This window comes from Erpetoichthys calabaricus, chromosome 5 (genome assembly GCF_900747795.2).
Source record: "Erpetoichthys calabaricus chromosome 5, fErpCal1.3, whole genome shotgun sequence".
Classification (NCBI taxonomy): domain Eukaryota; kingdom Metazoa; phylum Chordata; class Cladistia; order Polypteriformes; family Polypteridae; genus Erpetoichthys; species Erpetoichthys calabaricus.
This window is the reverse complement of record NC_041398.2, coordinates 4,804,513-4,820,183: the sequence shown is the minus strand read 5'-3', so window position 1 is coordinate 4,820,183 and position 15,671 is coordinate 4,804,513. Positions and strand designations below refer to the sequence as shown.

At 40.8% G+C, this 15,671-nt stretch overlaps 2 protein-coding genes across 6 annotated transcripts in view; one reads left to right on the top strand and one right to left on the bottom strand.

The window, feature by feature from the left end:
• Nucleotides 1-7,862, bottom strand: part of LOC114651544 (tripartite motif-containing protein 16-like) — a 737,769-nt gene extending 729,907 nt beyond the window's left edge. Inside the window, exon 1 of one of the 2 annotated variants that reach the window (XM_051927861.1) lies at nt 7,198-7,862. In XM_051927861.1, coding sequence (XP_051783821.1) covers nt 7,198-7,782 — 585 coding nt within the window. In that variant the 5' untranslated portion in view covers nt 7,783-7,862. The remainder of the gene's footprint in view (nt 1-7,197) is intronic. The other variant, XM_051927859.1, reaches the window with a different exon arrangement.
• Nucleotides 1-15,671, top strand: part of LOC114652550 (E3 ubiquitin/ISG15 ligase TRIM25-like) — a 487,506-nt gene that overhangs the window by 85,648 nt on the left and 386,187 nt on the right. The gene's annotated exons all lie outside the window — the stretch shown is intronic.

The following is a 15,671-nucleotide window of genomic DNA, read 5'->3' as shown; positions in this document are numbered from 1 at the left end:
TGAAGAAGAGCAAACGAGTCGCACTCAGTGGGCTGCTTTATGACTTGGAGGGCATGTGGCTTGGCTATTTTACAGAGAGGCGCAGATCCAGTTGTCATTGTCAACGTCACAGTAAGTGACAAAACTAAGAGCAGGCTGGCATTTGTGTAAGAAAATCGTGAAAATGGAGGAGCTAAGATTAGGAGTAGAAGACACCCAGTGGTCTTATCAGAAGTGCTGTCTGTGACACAAGACACTCCTGGGAGGACTGGAGAGATCAGAGAGTTTAACATGAGGCTCACATTGAGTTTAAGATGGAGGGGCACAGGGCTAAGGGGCATCAGGGTGATATTTACAGCAGATGGCAGCGGCACCCCTGGCATGGGATCCACTGATATTTAGGGAAGTCAAACAAGGAGGTCAGTCATGGACTTTTAACAAGGAGTTTAAGAAGTTGAAGTTTACAAACTCATAATGAGAAACAGGCAGTGATATTATTAAGACTAAGGGACAAGCTGGGCTGGAAATTAATATGAAAGTCAATAAAGTAATAAAAATATACTAATACAAAAACAAATCATATACTTTTAAAAGAAATACAATATAATATGAACAGAAAATAACATCAAACTCAAAATAGTACATATACAGTATATAAATATGAAATAGTAAAATAAGATCAATACAGTGATGAATGAGCCAATGAATGAGAGAGACGTAACAAATCTTAAATTGTTTGAAGGAGTGAGCGTCTGGGCATATAATCAGTGAGACAAGAAGCTGAAATAAAACTGCAGAAGACAAAAAGAAATCAGAAATAATAAGAAGATTTGAGTCTGTGATGAAGAACACTGATGACGATGTGACAAATGGAGACCTGCGGGTATCGGTGAGTCAGATTGGGCAGATCAGTCCACTCACGTCACGTCTACATCAGTGAGGAAGAAACATTTTTATTATATTAAGAAACTTCAATTAAAAAATCAAACACTTCAAAATATACTGCAAACACATTTCAAGAACATAAAAACTTTTCTTCAGGGCAATGAGATCAATTTTCTATCAAAATTAAATAGAATAAAAAAAAATAAGAGGTGATGAGAACTAAACTCCTGTAAATAAGAAGTAAACTTCACAGCCAACATAAAAACACGTAACGTGGAAAATACAAGAGTGAAATAAGAACTAAAGAAAAAAGAGACAGAAAAGCAAATAAAAGAGAAAAACTTAATGAGTGATGAGAAATGAAAAGTGACAGGAGGGCTCACCTCGTAATTTTAACTGACAGTAAAGCAGCATAGGAGGAAAACCTGAGAATAGAATCAAACTAGAGGACTGAAAAACAAAAATATAAGAGTAATAAACTAAAAGATTAGAATCATGATAGTAAGTTACACAAGTTACACAAGTTTACAAAGGGCCAGGCTAAAACGTCCACGTAGTAGAACAGGCTGTGAGAATAATAAAAGAGTTAAAGGTAACTTTAAAATGTCTAATCTACAAGGGATGAATCAAAATAAAATTGAGAATACATTTTAAATTTAAATACACAAGGTCATCAAAAAGGAAACAAATGAATGGCAGTTATATGGAGGAACACATAAATATGATGTGACTGTGAAATGAAACCTGGTTAAGGCCCAGGGGTGGGGATGAGGAGAACAGAAATGAATACCCAAGATTTAGAAAGGACAGTGTGTGTTGGTGGTCTACAATTAAATTAAGGACAACTTAAATAACCGACTGCTTCAAATCTGAACCAATAGTGAGGGTACATGGGTTTGGGTAATGAGCATCAAGGGTACAGGCCTGACTTTAGGAGTGGGCTACAGACCACCAAATACAGATAAGAGTGTCAAACAGGCATAAACAGCTTTAAATGGCTGAGGCCCCACTTACTGTACGTATCTGAACTTATCTGCACATTCACACCAAGTGCACATTAAGATCTCATGATTTCAGTCTACTAAAGAGATCAAGGATTAATAAAACAACAGAAGGGGTTTGAGCTTTATGCTGCGGGGTCTCAAATCTGTGGACTGATCTGCCTGCTCATATAAGAGATGCCCCTTCACACTCAGGCTGAGGACTCACCACTTTAGCCTGGCATAGCTGGTAGGGCTGACTGTTAGCTGTGCTTATTACGTCTCTGTTAGTCATTTGTATAAAAGTGTTAGGCTATATAATCATCATGAACTCTTACTAAACCTTCTCTATTCTGTTTCTCTTCTCATTTCAGTATTCTGCTCTTCCACTTCTCCAATGCCAAGCTGTTTAGTAGCCCATGACTGAGACACCTGAGGTATCAGGAGCCTTGGAAGTGAAGGGTTAAAGGACTGATTAGCCTGCCCAGCACAGACGTGTACGATAGAAGGACCACCAGGAGGTGGGTGGCCAGTAGGATGAGGTCTTAAGACGTGTCACCATCTCTGACTTTATGTCATATAAATGGCCATCGACCCTCCAGAGGTTTATTTTCTCCAGGGGTGCTGATAATTGGAGTTTCTCATTTCCTCTTCTCTTTTGTTAGCTGGCCATGTCTCAATGATGATATTAATGGACATGTTCTGTTTAATCCTTTAGTGTTACTCAGTTGAAGTTGATTTGTTAATTCTGTTTTTAAACTAATCTTTATTTTTACGTGTGTACATGTTGTAATTTGTAAAATGTGTGACTGGATTTTAACTGTCAACATGTCTCCAGTGATCTGAGCCTGCAGCAAAGCCCACAATACAACAATATTGCAAACTGAAAAAACATCTGCAAGTTTTTAATAATATGAATAATATAAGTTTACAGGGGATATGATAGTAATGGTGGACTTTACGTATCCAAATATTAACTGGGAAACTTTATAAACTTTATTAAACACAACACACAGACAGGTCATTAGTGTAATTCCTGACTATTTCTTAACACAGAATGTTTAAATACCAAAGAGAGAAGAAGCTGCCTGTCCAGAGTCTTTATTGTGTAATAATCAGGACAGAATTCAGGGGTAGCGGTTGTCCATCTACTGGGATTGAGTGATCAGAAGAATTGCATCGTGTGGACTTATAGGTGTTAAGAAAATCAAAAATGGGTCAATTCTAGTGATGAAAATGTGGCAAAGTCTAAAAGATACCAACTGGAAGATGGTCGAGGGGCAGAAGGGCCGATTTTAAAGAGGGGATATAAGGCAGGAAAAGTCAGCAAACGGGGAACATTACGGATTTTTAAAAGAGCTGTAATGTGGATGAACAATGTCAGGTGTGGATCTACGACAGAGAGCAGCATGAAGACATTTTTTTCCTTATGATGCATTTTATCTCTACCTGCTTCTGGAAATGAACAGTTAAGGGTTCAATAGCAACTACAAGAAGCATTGGTGATAATGGACATCCCTGTTTGGTTCCACATTCTAAACTGAGAGAGTCACAATGGATCTTATTTATACAAACCAAGACTTCTGAACTGCAGTACGCTAACGTATGCCACACACAAGCCCAGATCTGCACACTTCAGTGCACAAATATCCTCATTCAACTCCATCAAAAGCTTCTTCATCATCCAAATACGACAGAACCTTTGGAAACTCAGATACCTTTGGTTAAATATATTAAATTAAACAACTGCTGAAAATATAAAACCAGATGTTTATCTTTGGGGTACCTGAGGAATTGACTTAAAAAATGAAGTAACAGTCAGAAGTAGACGATATAAACAGATCAGGAGTGAAAATCAGATCCTCCATCGTGGTCCATCTATTAGTTAAGTCGGCGGTTCTCAACCTGTGGTTGTAACAAAAAAGGGGGCGCAAAGATGTGAATAAAAGAAAACGAGAATCGAAAATATGAAAAATACATCTATTGAAACCAAAATAAAGTAACAAACTACATTCTGACACTAGAAAAATAAATATAGAGTTAGATTTAAATACTCTTCAGAATATTTTCTTGATTTAACCTTTGGAACGACGCTCTTCTCCGCGCTTGTTGATGCTTCACAATTGTCTGATTCTCATTTGCATCCAATTAAAAATTTATCCATGGTGGTGAGCTTAAAAATTTTTGGTTTTTACAACATATATTCAAGTTGCTATGAACACTATCGAGTACTTAAGTCAAACAACCAGACTGAAATATGGCCTCGGCGAGACGAAGTTCACATTTATACTGGCAGTTGCATCTCTAGTAAATTCGGCTAAGATTGAAACTTTCCGTGAAAGTGCGAGAAATAAGAAGAGGTGGGTAGTGTTGCCATATGTGCCGTAATTTCGCTATTTGTAGGGAAATTTTAACCCTTTAACCGCCAACTCCCTAAATATTCCCCACGCCAGGCGAAATCTGAACAATTTTCGTTTTTTTACTTTTTTACATTTATTCAAGCAGTATTGACCACTAAATGTTGTGCAAGTTCTAGAAATAGGCAAACACATACAACTGGAGTACCAGTTATCCATCCAAATGGTGTACCCATTGTCCAATAGTGGTAGGGCAAGGTACACAACAATTTTCTCTGAAAGTCCAAAGTCCTTACATTCATCTGGCAACACTGCTGAAATACTACTCATAGGATCCTCTTTGCCAGTGTATACACGAAATCTATAAATGTAACCTGAATTCTCAGCTAAGCAAAACATCTTGATACCAAACCGTGCCCTTTTCAATGGTAGATACTGTCGAAACTGTAAGCGGCCCTTCCACAACAATAAACTTTCATCAACTGCAACTGACGGTCCTGGCATGTAGGGCAACTGAAATGTTTCAAATAAATGATCAATCAAAGGACGTAGCTTGAACAAGCGGTCGCGGTTTGGATCTTTCTTATCTGGCTCATTTCTGTTGTCATCCAAATGAAAGAATTTCAGCAGCAAAGAGAATCGGTTACGTGTCATGATAGCTGCAAAAATAGGTGTTGCATACATAGGATCTGTAGACCAGTACATCTCAATATCTTGTTTTCTGATTATTCCCATCAACATCAAAATCCCAATTAATTTTTTCATTTCGTTTTCATCAGTGTCAAACCAAGCACGAACACGGGAATGTGGAGGTAAATTGGGATTTTTCTCAATAAACTGTGCTGCATACAGATTTGTCTGATGAACAAAATGTCTGATCAAATCAGGTGACACAAACAGCTCATAAAACTGCTCAGCAGTGTAATTGTTTACATGAACAGTAAAAGCCACACGTTGCCTCAAACGGATGCAGAAAAGGTAGTTCACCACGGGCAGCAGTCCAGTTGAGATGCTGGGGATACACCCACTCATCGCCGTTATCCGATACGTCTTCATTCACAGTATCATGCAGCACACGTTGCTGCTCATCATTGTCGCTAAAATCTTCTTCAGAACTGCTACAATCATGATCAGAATTGTCCAAAATCGCCTGCAAAGCCTCACTTGAAGTCAGTTTACGTTTCGCCATATTCACAGCTGTCACTTCCGAATCACGTCACATAACCGGCCAAAACAACCACAGAGTTGTTGAAATACAATGTAGTAATAATACCCACGCCAAACCGTCAGTTATACTACGCGCCAGGCATTCATATAACCACAGGCAAATGTGCCGGATAATTCCGGCAGTATGGCATTAGCAATAAAACAACGATGCCGGATATATCCGGCAGAGGGCGGTTAAGGGGTTAAACTTGTAGCAGTGTATCGGCAGCAAAAAATATAGGAATAAATTTTATTAGGGTTTCAAAAAACGTTAGGGGGGCGCGATTAAAACTGTTATGAAAGCTCGGGTTGCAAATACTTAAAGGTTGAGAAACGCTGAGTTAAGTGATTCATATCAAATTATAAAACAGAGAAACAGCCCATAAATATCCTTACTATTTAAAATGTTGCTTTCTCTTTTGCACTTTTGATTAACAACATTTTACTGAGAGCAGAATCAGAGGACCTGGTCTGTCAAATTAGAATCCTTTGACTTCATAAATGAAGAAACATCAGCCAATCAAGAGGCCTTGGAGCAGGTTATGTGATGAGCTACAAAGGACTTTTATAAATATGTGATTGACTCTTCTGAGGTGCTAATATTCAAGTGAAACAGAAGCAAGACAAAGCAGCACATGAAGCTGAGCAGAGGAGAGCAGCCATGGGCATCCCAGGACTTCAGGACAAGGCCAACTGTGACAGACTCAGAGAGTTAAACCTGTTTAGTGTGAGCAGAGAAGACAGCGTGGGGACCTCATCCAGGTATTTAAAATCCTAAAAGGCATTGATAAAGCAGACCAGCAACATTGTTTAGGCTTAAGGGTGAATCACACACTTGAGGACATCACTGGAAATTAAAGGGCAGTGCATTTAACACTGAAGTCAGGAAGCTCTTTTTTACACAAAGAGTTGTAGGACTGTGGATCAAACTACTGAGACATGGAGGTGAAGCAGAAACCTTGAGAACCTTTAAGAAGAGTCTGGATGAGATATCAGGGCAGCTTAGCTATTAGCTAAACAAATGGGCTTGATGGACTGTATGGACTCCTTTTGTTTGTCACATTTCTTATGTTCTGCAGTTAATTTTCAGACTTTCTGGGCCGTAGTCCTTATTCACAACGGAATTTACCAGCTTTTAATTAACCCTCACTATACGATGACCATGTAGTGCGGATGGTGGACTTTTATCTTCACATATATTTGGAAATATACACATTTAGTAAATATGTTCAACAACTGCTGGGCTTGGTGGAGTTCTTTTCAAATTGTTAAAGGTCAGAGTCCATTTCACAATCATACAGTGTGATTATCACTCAAAGGGTTGACTAAATGTAATTATGTCTGATCACTAATTAGGTGCAGAATTACTGAATTAATTAATTAAGTGAGAACATCTATACTATAAAGCCACTTAAAACTTTATGCTTATTGTAAGAATTTTAGATCTAATCCCAAACATCAATATTAACTGACATGTGAGTGTAACGTGACTCTTAGAGAGGCCTGAGGTACTCCAGACACAAGTGATCAGAACACAAAGAACCTCCGCTCAGTTTAATGAGAGCACTCAGCTCACTCGACTGTCCATGGATCACACTGTGTATCTCATCCTGGACTGTTTCATGTCTTCCACCCAGTCTCACCAGGACAGGCTCCAGCTCCCTGCTGTCCTATACAAGCAAATTGAGACTCCTCAACATGAAGGAATAGATTTCTCTGCCAAACTACATTTATGTATCACTTAACTCCTTTATCTATTGAGCTTCCATTAAACACTAAACTCCACTCACCTGTTTTTCTTCTCTTTCTGTCTCCAGCTCGACCTTTTCATGACCATCATGTTCAGTCATTCCACACATCATGCAGATACACGTTTTGTCAGTTCTGCAAAACATCTCCAGAAATTTCTGATGTTTCTCACAGAGTTTCTCCAACAGATTTCTGTCAGGATCAACAAGCTTGTGTCCCTTCCAGGCTGCTATTTCATAGTGAGGCCGCAGGTGAGTCTGACAGTAGGAGGCCATGCAGGTTAGACAGGACATCACCGCTCTGAACTTCTTCCCAGTACAGAAGTCACACTCCACATCCCCAGGGCTGGCATAATTCTGAGATTGAAGAGGAGGAGGAGTTAATGCCGTCTTCTTTAATTTCTTGATGACTTCATTCAGCAGAGTGTTTCTCTTCAGTTCAGGCCTCAGCATGAAGATGTGTCTGCACTGAGGACAGCTGCACACTTGGCTCTGATCCCAGCAGTCTGTGAGACACTTCAGACAGAAACTGTGACCACAATGCAGTGACACGGGGTCAGTCAGGGTGTCCAAACACACCGAGCAGGTGAACTCGTCCTGTGAAATGAACAGCTGGGCTTCAGCCATCGTCAGTCTGAGGAGAAGCAGGCAGAAAGAATCAGTCAGGCAAACAAGGAAGTGACTTGTGAAGAAACGAAAGTGAAAGTTTGTCTGTGCTCAGTGAGGAGGAGGAGGAGGATATTTAAAGAGAAAGCCGAGAGCTGACAGAGAGAACATCTGAGGAGACACTGAGGGTGAACAGTTAATGTGAGACAGGAGCTCAGAGAGTGAAGACCACAAAGTGACAGAAGAGATGGCCTGTCACCAGGTGTCTGCTAAAGATTAATTCACGTCAGTATTTCTTATTTATTTATTTATTTATTTATTACACACTGCAGTCCAATTTAGATAGACTCAGAGTTCAGTGCACATTTACAAATGAAATAACATGAAAATAAAACACAACACATAAATCACCATAAACAGATTTGTAATGTGATGGCCTGGCAGCCCTCAGCACACCGAGACAGTGAGCTGTTAACCTACATTCTACATATTCTGGTGCTCTTTATTAATCAAAATGTCCATCCCATAGTAAGTTCTCTTCTGTAACTTATTAAAGTTGTAAGAATATTCGGAGGAGAAGAAGCAATTGATTGATGTTAATTTGTCAAATAACTCATAACCAGTTGTGCCTTTTGTCAATGCCAGTAATTCATTTTATTATTTTGTAAAGTTCACACTTTATTTACCTTAACTTTCTCTGTAGTTGAAATTCCTGGACATTCCATCAACGTAACTGAAGCCCCTCATTTTAAGAAACAGAATAATCCATCCATCCATCCATCCATCCATCCATCCATCCATCCATCCATCCATCCATCCATCCATCCATCCATCCATCCATTTATTTTCCAACCTGCTTACACGGTGCAGGTTCATGAGGAAACTGGAGTCTACCTCAGTAACCATTGAGGGTAGGCAGGCACAACCCCTGAACAGGGTGCCAGGCCATCACAAGGTGAACACATTCACCCAACAGAGCAGAGTCTCTATTGGCATTTATGGGATTCGAACCGGCCATCCTATTACTGACCACTTTACTAATCACACACATGAATGTGTTAATGTGCTGACTAGCTCCATCATGGTGTGGTATGTGGACTGTAGTGCTGCAGATCACAAGTTACTACATAGGACTGCTAAGACAGCTGAGGACGGACTTCATCTGTGTGTCTCTGCACTCCATACAAGACACCTACAGCACACACAACCTCCACAAGGTATCCAGCATTGTGACTGACCCATCACACCCGGCACATGGCCTCTTTGAGCTCCTGACGTCTAGCAGATGGGTATTGCAGTATCCGAGTCAGATTATCCAGACTGTGTGACAGTTTCTTACCCCCCTGCTGTCGATTTAGGAGGGACGTTCAGATGAGATTGGTGAGGGTGACAGCCAGACATGCCAGGCATTACAAAGCCCACCATAGTAAAGTGCACTACTTGGTAGGTGATCTGGTCTGGGTTAGGGCTCACCATCTCTCTGATGCCAGTAAAAAGTATTCTTCTAAGCTTCCGCCTAAGTGGACAGGACCGGCTTTGATCAGAAAACAACTCGGGCCCAACAATTACCACATACAAAAGAGTAGAGAACCAGAAAAGAAAATAGAGACAGTAAATGTTGTCAACCTCAAGCCCTACTTTGGACCCCCTCTGAGAGAGGCTGGGGGTGGGGAATTATGTAGCATTGCCACGTAAATATGAATATGTTTTTTTTCTTTTCTCTCTATGTAAAAGCCCGTTGTCATTTGAGAATATGGAAGATAAGATAGGCAGGTTGGATAGAGAGGACCTTTTGAGAGGTACAGGGTTGTCATTGCGATTACCGGGAGTGCCATGGAAACAGACACACTATTTAAATTGAAGCGCGAAAAGGCAGGAAGAGAAGGAAGAAAAGACAGCCTGAGTTTTTATGGAGAGGGGAAAAAAAGACATGACCCATCTGAGTCCAGGAGAAAGATTGTTTTCAGGGAGCACCACAAGTCCAACGCAGTCTGAGGTGGCCACCTCGAAGATTCCGGATACGCTGAGATTACCGTGAAAGGAATCAGAAGCAGTGTGAGCCATAAATCTTTTATTCTGGGATTGGCATGTCTAAGGAACTGAACTATGGGGAAATAGGAAAATGGAAAAAAGACTAAATCGAATGGACAGTGGGGACAATTCTTGGATATATAATTTTATACTTTGTGTTTATTGTATATATTGGAATTGGGGGTTTTGTAGAAAATGTATTAATTATATTTTTTTCGTTGCATCTTTTCTCTGTGTGGCTTAGTAAATGTCTCTTTTATTTTTATAAGTTATCTTTCTGCGCTGTGGGAAGGGGATGAAGGCAGTTTGAGTTTGACCTGCAATCATCAGTATAATTTCTCAGTGTAAACTTAGTGAAGTGTAGCAGATACAATCGTTACACGTTGTCCTACTATTGTCATGTCATTTTACTGCACACTGTCTTCTCTGTTTGCACTGCATGTTGTATTTGCACTAAGTGCTGTACATTGTCTTGTTGCTCTACATGTTGTATATTTGAACGGTGGTCCTAAAGACACCCAATGTCGTCTCTACCTGTATGATGTATTTGGATGGGATGACAATACATAAACTTGAACTTGAAGTTACTATGTGAGAAGATGCAGACTTTCATAATTATACATTTTAAAATTAAAGGGATCTGCAATACTGCAGACATCAGGATGGGACAGGAGTGTCGTTGAAATAAGGACAAGGACAACAGCAGATGTTGAGTGCAACAGACCCAAAGTGACTAAGAAAGTGTAGAATTTGTGCATCAACTTTAAAATGAGATTCTGACCTGAAACACTGCCAATGTGAAGATGTGATGTGCACGTGAGTGACCACAGAGACCAATGGCTTTACGAGGTCAGACATTGACGACACAATGGATGAAGTGAAATAACAAGACAGAGAGAAAAGGACAACAGGGTTTAGGTCAGCAGTGAAGAGTCTCATCATGTGATGGAATAAGGAACACAATCTGTCATCACAGGATGGCTATCAGAGTGTGCCAAGTCAAAGAAAAAAAAAAGTCAGACAGGATGAACAAATCTCAGTTCTTTATCAAGTTATGTTACCGTGGCACAGACACACAAGCAGCACACTCACGTGATTCTCTCAGCTCCTTGAGTTTGTTCATCTTGCCCTTTCTCCCCCCGACACCCTCCTCTCTCACTATCACCCCTCACTCCTTCTCTACTTTCTCCACCTCCTTTTGACCCACGTCAGGCTCCAAGAAGATGACAGATTTAGAACTCACAGACTCCTCCTGCTGCTTAGGCCTGCAATACAGGCGGTCAACCTGGACCTTAATCTGCCTGTTTATACAGAGTGATATCAGGTGACATGCAGCATATTCAGGGGTCCTGAGGGAATTGTGAATTAGGATTAGATAAAAGTGTTCACAGGTATCACATGAGATTGGTACTTTAAATTTTGACAGTGATAGTGAAGTTAGTCAGCTGACTCAACTCCTTAAGTTTGGGTGACTTTAACAAACCTGAGAGCAGGAAGGAGGAGCTGCAGTTTAATGTCTGATGTGACATCAAGTACCTCAGTAAAACACCAAACTCCATCAGTATGACTGATACCTGAGTGACCAGTGAGTCCTCATCTTCAGATATTCACAGACAATTTATTCAGAGGTGACGATCCCCTTGAGTGACCAATTGAGGGGCAAAAAATGTCTGGTGACAGGACAGCAGTTTAGAGACCCTTATCACTTGTACACATGTCTGCCAATAGCTCTTTATACTGAGGCCTTTATAAAGCCTTTCATTTGTGTTGCTCCAGGACTTCCACATGTTTGTCCTACCTAACAGGTGAAATTCAGAGGACACAACAGTTATTGATGTCCCTGCCTTTAATATATGTACTTTAGCAAGACAAAGTAAGTGACCCCTTTGGATTTCAATGATTTTGATTTCTACTAAAATGTGCTCTGATCTTCATCTAAGTCACAATTCATAGTAAAATACAAGCTGACTAAACTAATAAAACACAAACTGTTCTACTTTGATTTTCTTATTAAACACATTGAGTCGTCATTAGACAGTGCAGGCTGGACAAAGTAAGTGACCCTCAGTGATAATGACTTCTCCTAAAGCTAAATGGAGGAAGGTGTTTCAATAAAGAGAATGAAATTATAAGCCTGGCAACTGACAATTCTGCTCCCTTCAAGTTAAAGTGGTTAGTGTGAACCTCACCTCAATCAAAACAAATGTCACAGGACCTTAGAAGACTCACCATAGAAATGCATGAAGCTGTAAAAGGTTACACAAGCACTGCTAAAGACCTGGGTGTTCATCAATCCACGGTAAGATAAAATGTCTACAAATGGAGGAAATTCAGGACTGTAGTTACTCTCTAGGAGTGGGCATGAGGTAACAATTGCTCCAACATCACAAAAGGCAAACCTGAAAAAAAAAGAATTGCAGCAAATCTTAAGTTTGCTCAGGACCACCTGGATGTTCCCCAATGCTCCTTGGACACCGTTAAATGGACAGATGAGACAAAAGTTGAACTTTTTTGGCACAAATGCACAATGCTAGGTTTGGTGAAAGAAGGAACTGCACACCAACACCAAAGCCTCATCCCAACTGTGACACAAACTGGAAGGAGAAACATGGATTGGGTCTGCTTTGCTAATTCATGGCCTGGACACAACGCAGATATTGAAGAAACAAGAAATTCAAACGCATATGAAAACATGTAAGAGCAGAAGTCCACGACCTCAAGCTTAAGTGAGGCTGGATGATGCAGCAAGACAATGACCCAAAGCACACAAGAACATCAACAAAATAATTGGCTGGTAAAGATGTTTGACCAATTGAGTGTCCTGACCATAACCCCTCTGAGATGCTGCAGCGTGACCTGAAGAGAGCTGTGCAACCAGAAATACTGAGGAACTGAAAAATGGTTGGTAGAGAGGTATGGTCCATAAGTCATCCCAAACATTGTGCAGTTCTTATAAGCAGCTAAAGGAAATGTGATCTGGAGATGGAAATCAAAAACGAAAGTGAGGTACTGGCATCAGCTGATCGGTCCCCAGATAATTGTGGTGCTGGAACACGTTTGTGTAGCTGATGCACCAATGCCAACGTTCGCCTGGGAGGACAGACACTTATGATGACATCAGGTACAAACCATACTGCGTCTCACAAAGACAGCCACGCAGCCAGCCCAATGTGCATTCCTGCTGGTCGTCGAGCCGCCACCCGCGCATCTGCTGCTGCTGCAAACTACAAACAGGCACCGACAGCTGGCACAACAGGCAGCAACAGATGTTTTATGTTGATTTATGTGTGAAACCGTTGCTTTGTGCGCTTTTCAGAAAACTGAGTGTTTTGGAAAAAATATGAGCCCTCAAAGAGTTGCTTCTGAACATACGACTGTTTATGTTGCTACCTGATAAAAGAAAATGGTTCTGCTGGTATCTTTTCAGATAAAAAAGAAAACTGATTTAGAAATGTTAACTTGCTGCTGCTCGGAAGGTGCCTGTTATGATTGTGGCTCTGAACTCTGAGGCTGACTTGTTTTTCTATAACAAACTCAATAAAATGTTAATGCACTGGCAGTGGCAAATAGCTTGGGTTTTATATTTAATTTGATTACATTAATGTTTTAGTTGAGATTTACAAGAAATATTTTAACTGCTACTATGTAAAGGGAATACTGCTGTTTAAAAAGCATCTTATATTTTCAAAATGTTTGCAAACCAAATACACGCAATACTCTACTTTGGAGTTCATTATTGCATTTTGCACATAACAATGTGATTGTTGTGATTGTCTAAGATTAATTGCATTTAAAAATTTGAATGATTGCCCAGCACTAATATATATATTATTCACTATAAATTTAGTATAAATATATTTAAATTACTCACTATAAATATATACACTAATATATATATATATATTACTCCTTACTCAGATGATTGTCTGCCTTTCATTTTGTGTTCTGTTGTCTTTTTATGTTAAGTCCAATCAGTTGAGCTCTTTACTATTAGTGTTACATCAGCGCAGCTCCTGATTGGTTCTTGTTAATTGTCTGTGTTGTGCTCCTCCCCCAGTCCTGTTACACACTCCCAGATTTCCTCACTCGTTTTCTCTCATTTCAGACTTCTGTCCCCTCACACTGGACATCAACATGGCACACAGAGAGGTACGTCTGTCTGAAGGGAACAAGAAGGTGACATGGGAGCAGACAGAGGAAGAATATCCTGATCATCCTGACAGATTTGACTACTGGGAACAAGTTCTTTGCAGAGAGGCTCTGACTAGGACTCGCTGTTACTGGGAGGTGGAGTGCAGTGGATACTGTGTGGTGACTGGAGTCGCATATAAAGTACTGGACAGGAAAGGATGCAGTGTGGAGTGCCTCCTTCAATTAAACAATTCCTGGTGTTTGCTGTGTTCTCATTCCCAGTACTCTGTGCATCACAATAACAAGCGGACTGTAATCAGCACCCCCTACATCCCCAGAATAGGTGTGTATCTGGACTGGCCTGCTGGCTCTCTGTCATTTTATAGGGTCTCACACACAATGACCCTCCTGCACAGGTTCAACACCTCCTTCACTGAGCCCCTCTATCCAGGGTTTTATGTTGGTCTTAACTACAGTGTAACAGTCAGCCATCTGACTCCATTTGACCACTGACCAGTACCCTCAACAGGTCACTTGATGTCCCCACAAGCACAGGTCCTCTTTGTGTTTGTAGTTTGGTGTGAAATTAAATTTACAGGATGGATGGGTTGGGGGGAAGCACCTCTGTGATTGAATTTGTGGATGAGAATGTGGGGCGAGTGCAGCTGTCAGGGTCTCCCTTATAATTGAATCTGAGTAGCCAATCAGGATGTGTGTCATAGTGAAGTACAGTGAGTCCTCACACCTACAAATACCAGGCTGACACCCGAACAACTGCTGAGGCCTATTGAGTGTCACTGAATGTCACCTGTTAAGTCAGTCTATATACAGTAATCCCTCCTCCATCGCGGGGGTTGCGTTCCAGAGCCACCCGCGAAATAAGAAAATCCGCGAAGTAGAAACCATATGTTTATATGGTTATTTTTATATTGTCATGCTTGGGTCACAGATTTGCGCAGAAACACAGGAGGTTGTAGAGAGACAGGAACGTTATTCAAACACTGCAAACATACATTTGTCTCTTTTTCAAAAGTTTAAACTGTGCTCCATGACAAGACAGAGATGACAGTTCCGTCTCACAATTAAAAGAATGCAAACATATCTTCCTCTTCAAAGGAGTGCGCATCAGGAGCAGAGAATGTCGGAGAGAGAGACATAGAGAGAGAAAAAAGCAAACAATCAAAAATCAATAGGGCTGTTTGGCTTTTAAGTATGAGAAGCACCGCCGGACAAAGTAGCTGCAAGGAAGGGAGCAAGCATTTTTCAGCATTTTTTTAGAGGAGCGTCCGTATCCTCTAGGCCAGTTTGCGAACAGCCCCTCTGCTCACACCCCCTCCGTCAGGAGCAGAGAATGTCAGAGCAAGAGAGAGAGAGAGAGAGGAAAGCAAACAGTCAAAAATCAATACGTGCTGTTTGATCTTTCAAGTATGCGAAGCACCATGTGGGAAGCATATCGCTTGCAAAGCAGCCACATGTAAGCCCAGCAAAGAAGGGAGCAATGTGAAGGCAATCTTTCAGCGTTTTTAGAGGAGCGGCCGTGTCCTCTAGGGGTGCGAACAGCCCCCGTGCTCACAATATATTTGAGTTTTATTTAATACATAATATGCGCTGTGGTTGGGTAGCTTCTCAGCCATCTGCCAATAGCGTCCCTTGTATGAAATCAACTGGGCAAACCAACTGAGGAAGCGTGTACCAGAAATTAAAAGACCCATTGTCCACAGAAATCCGCGAACCAGCAAAAAATCCGC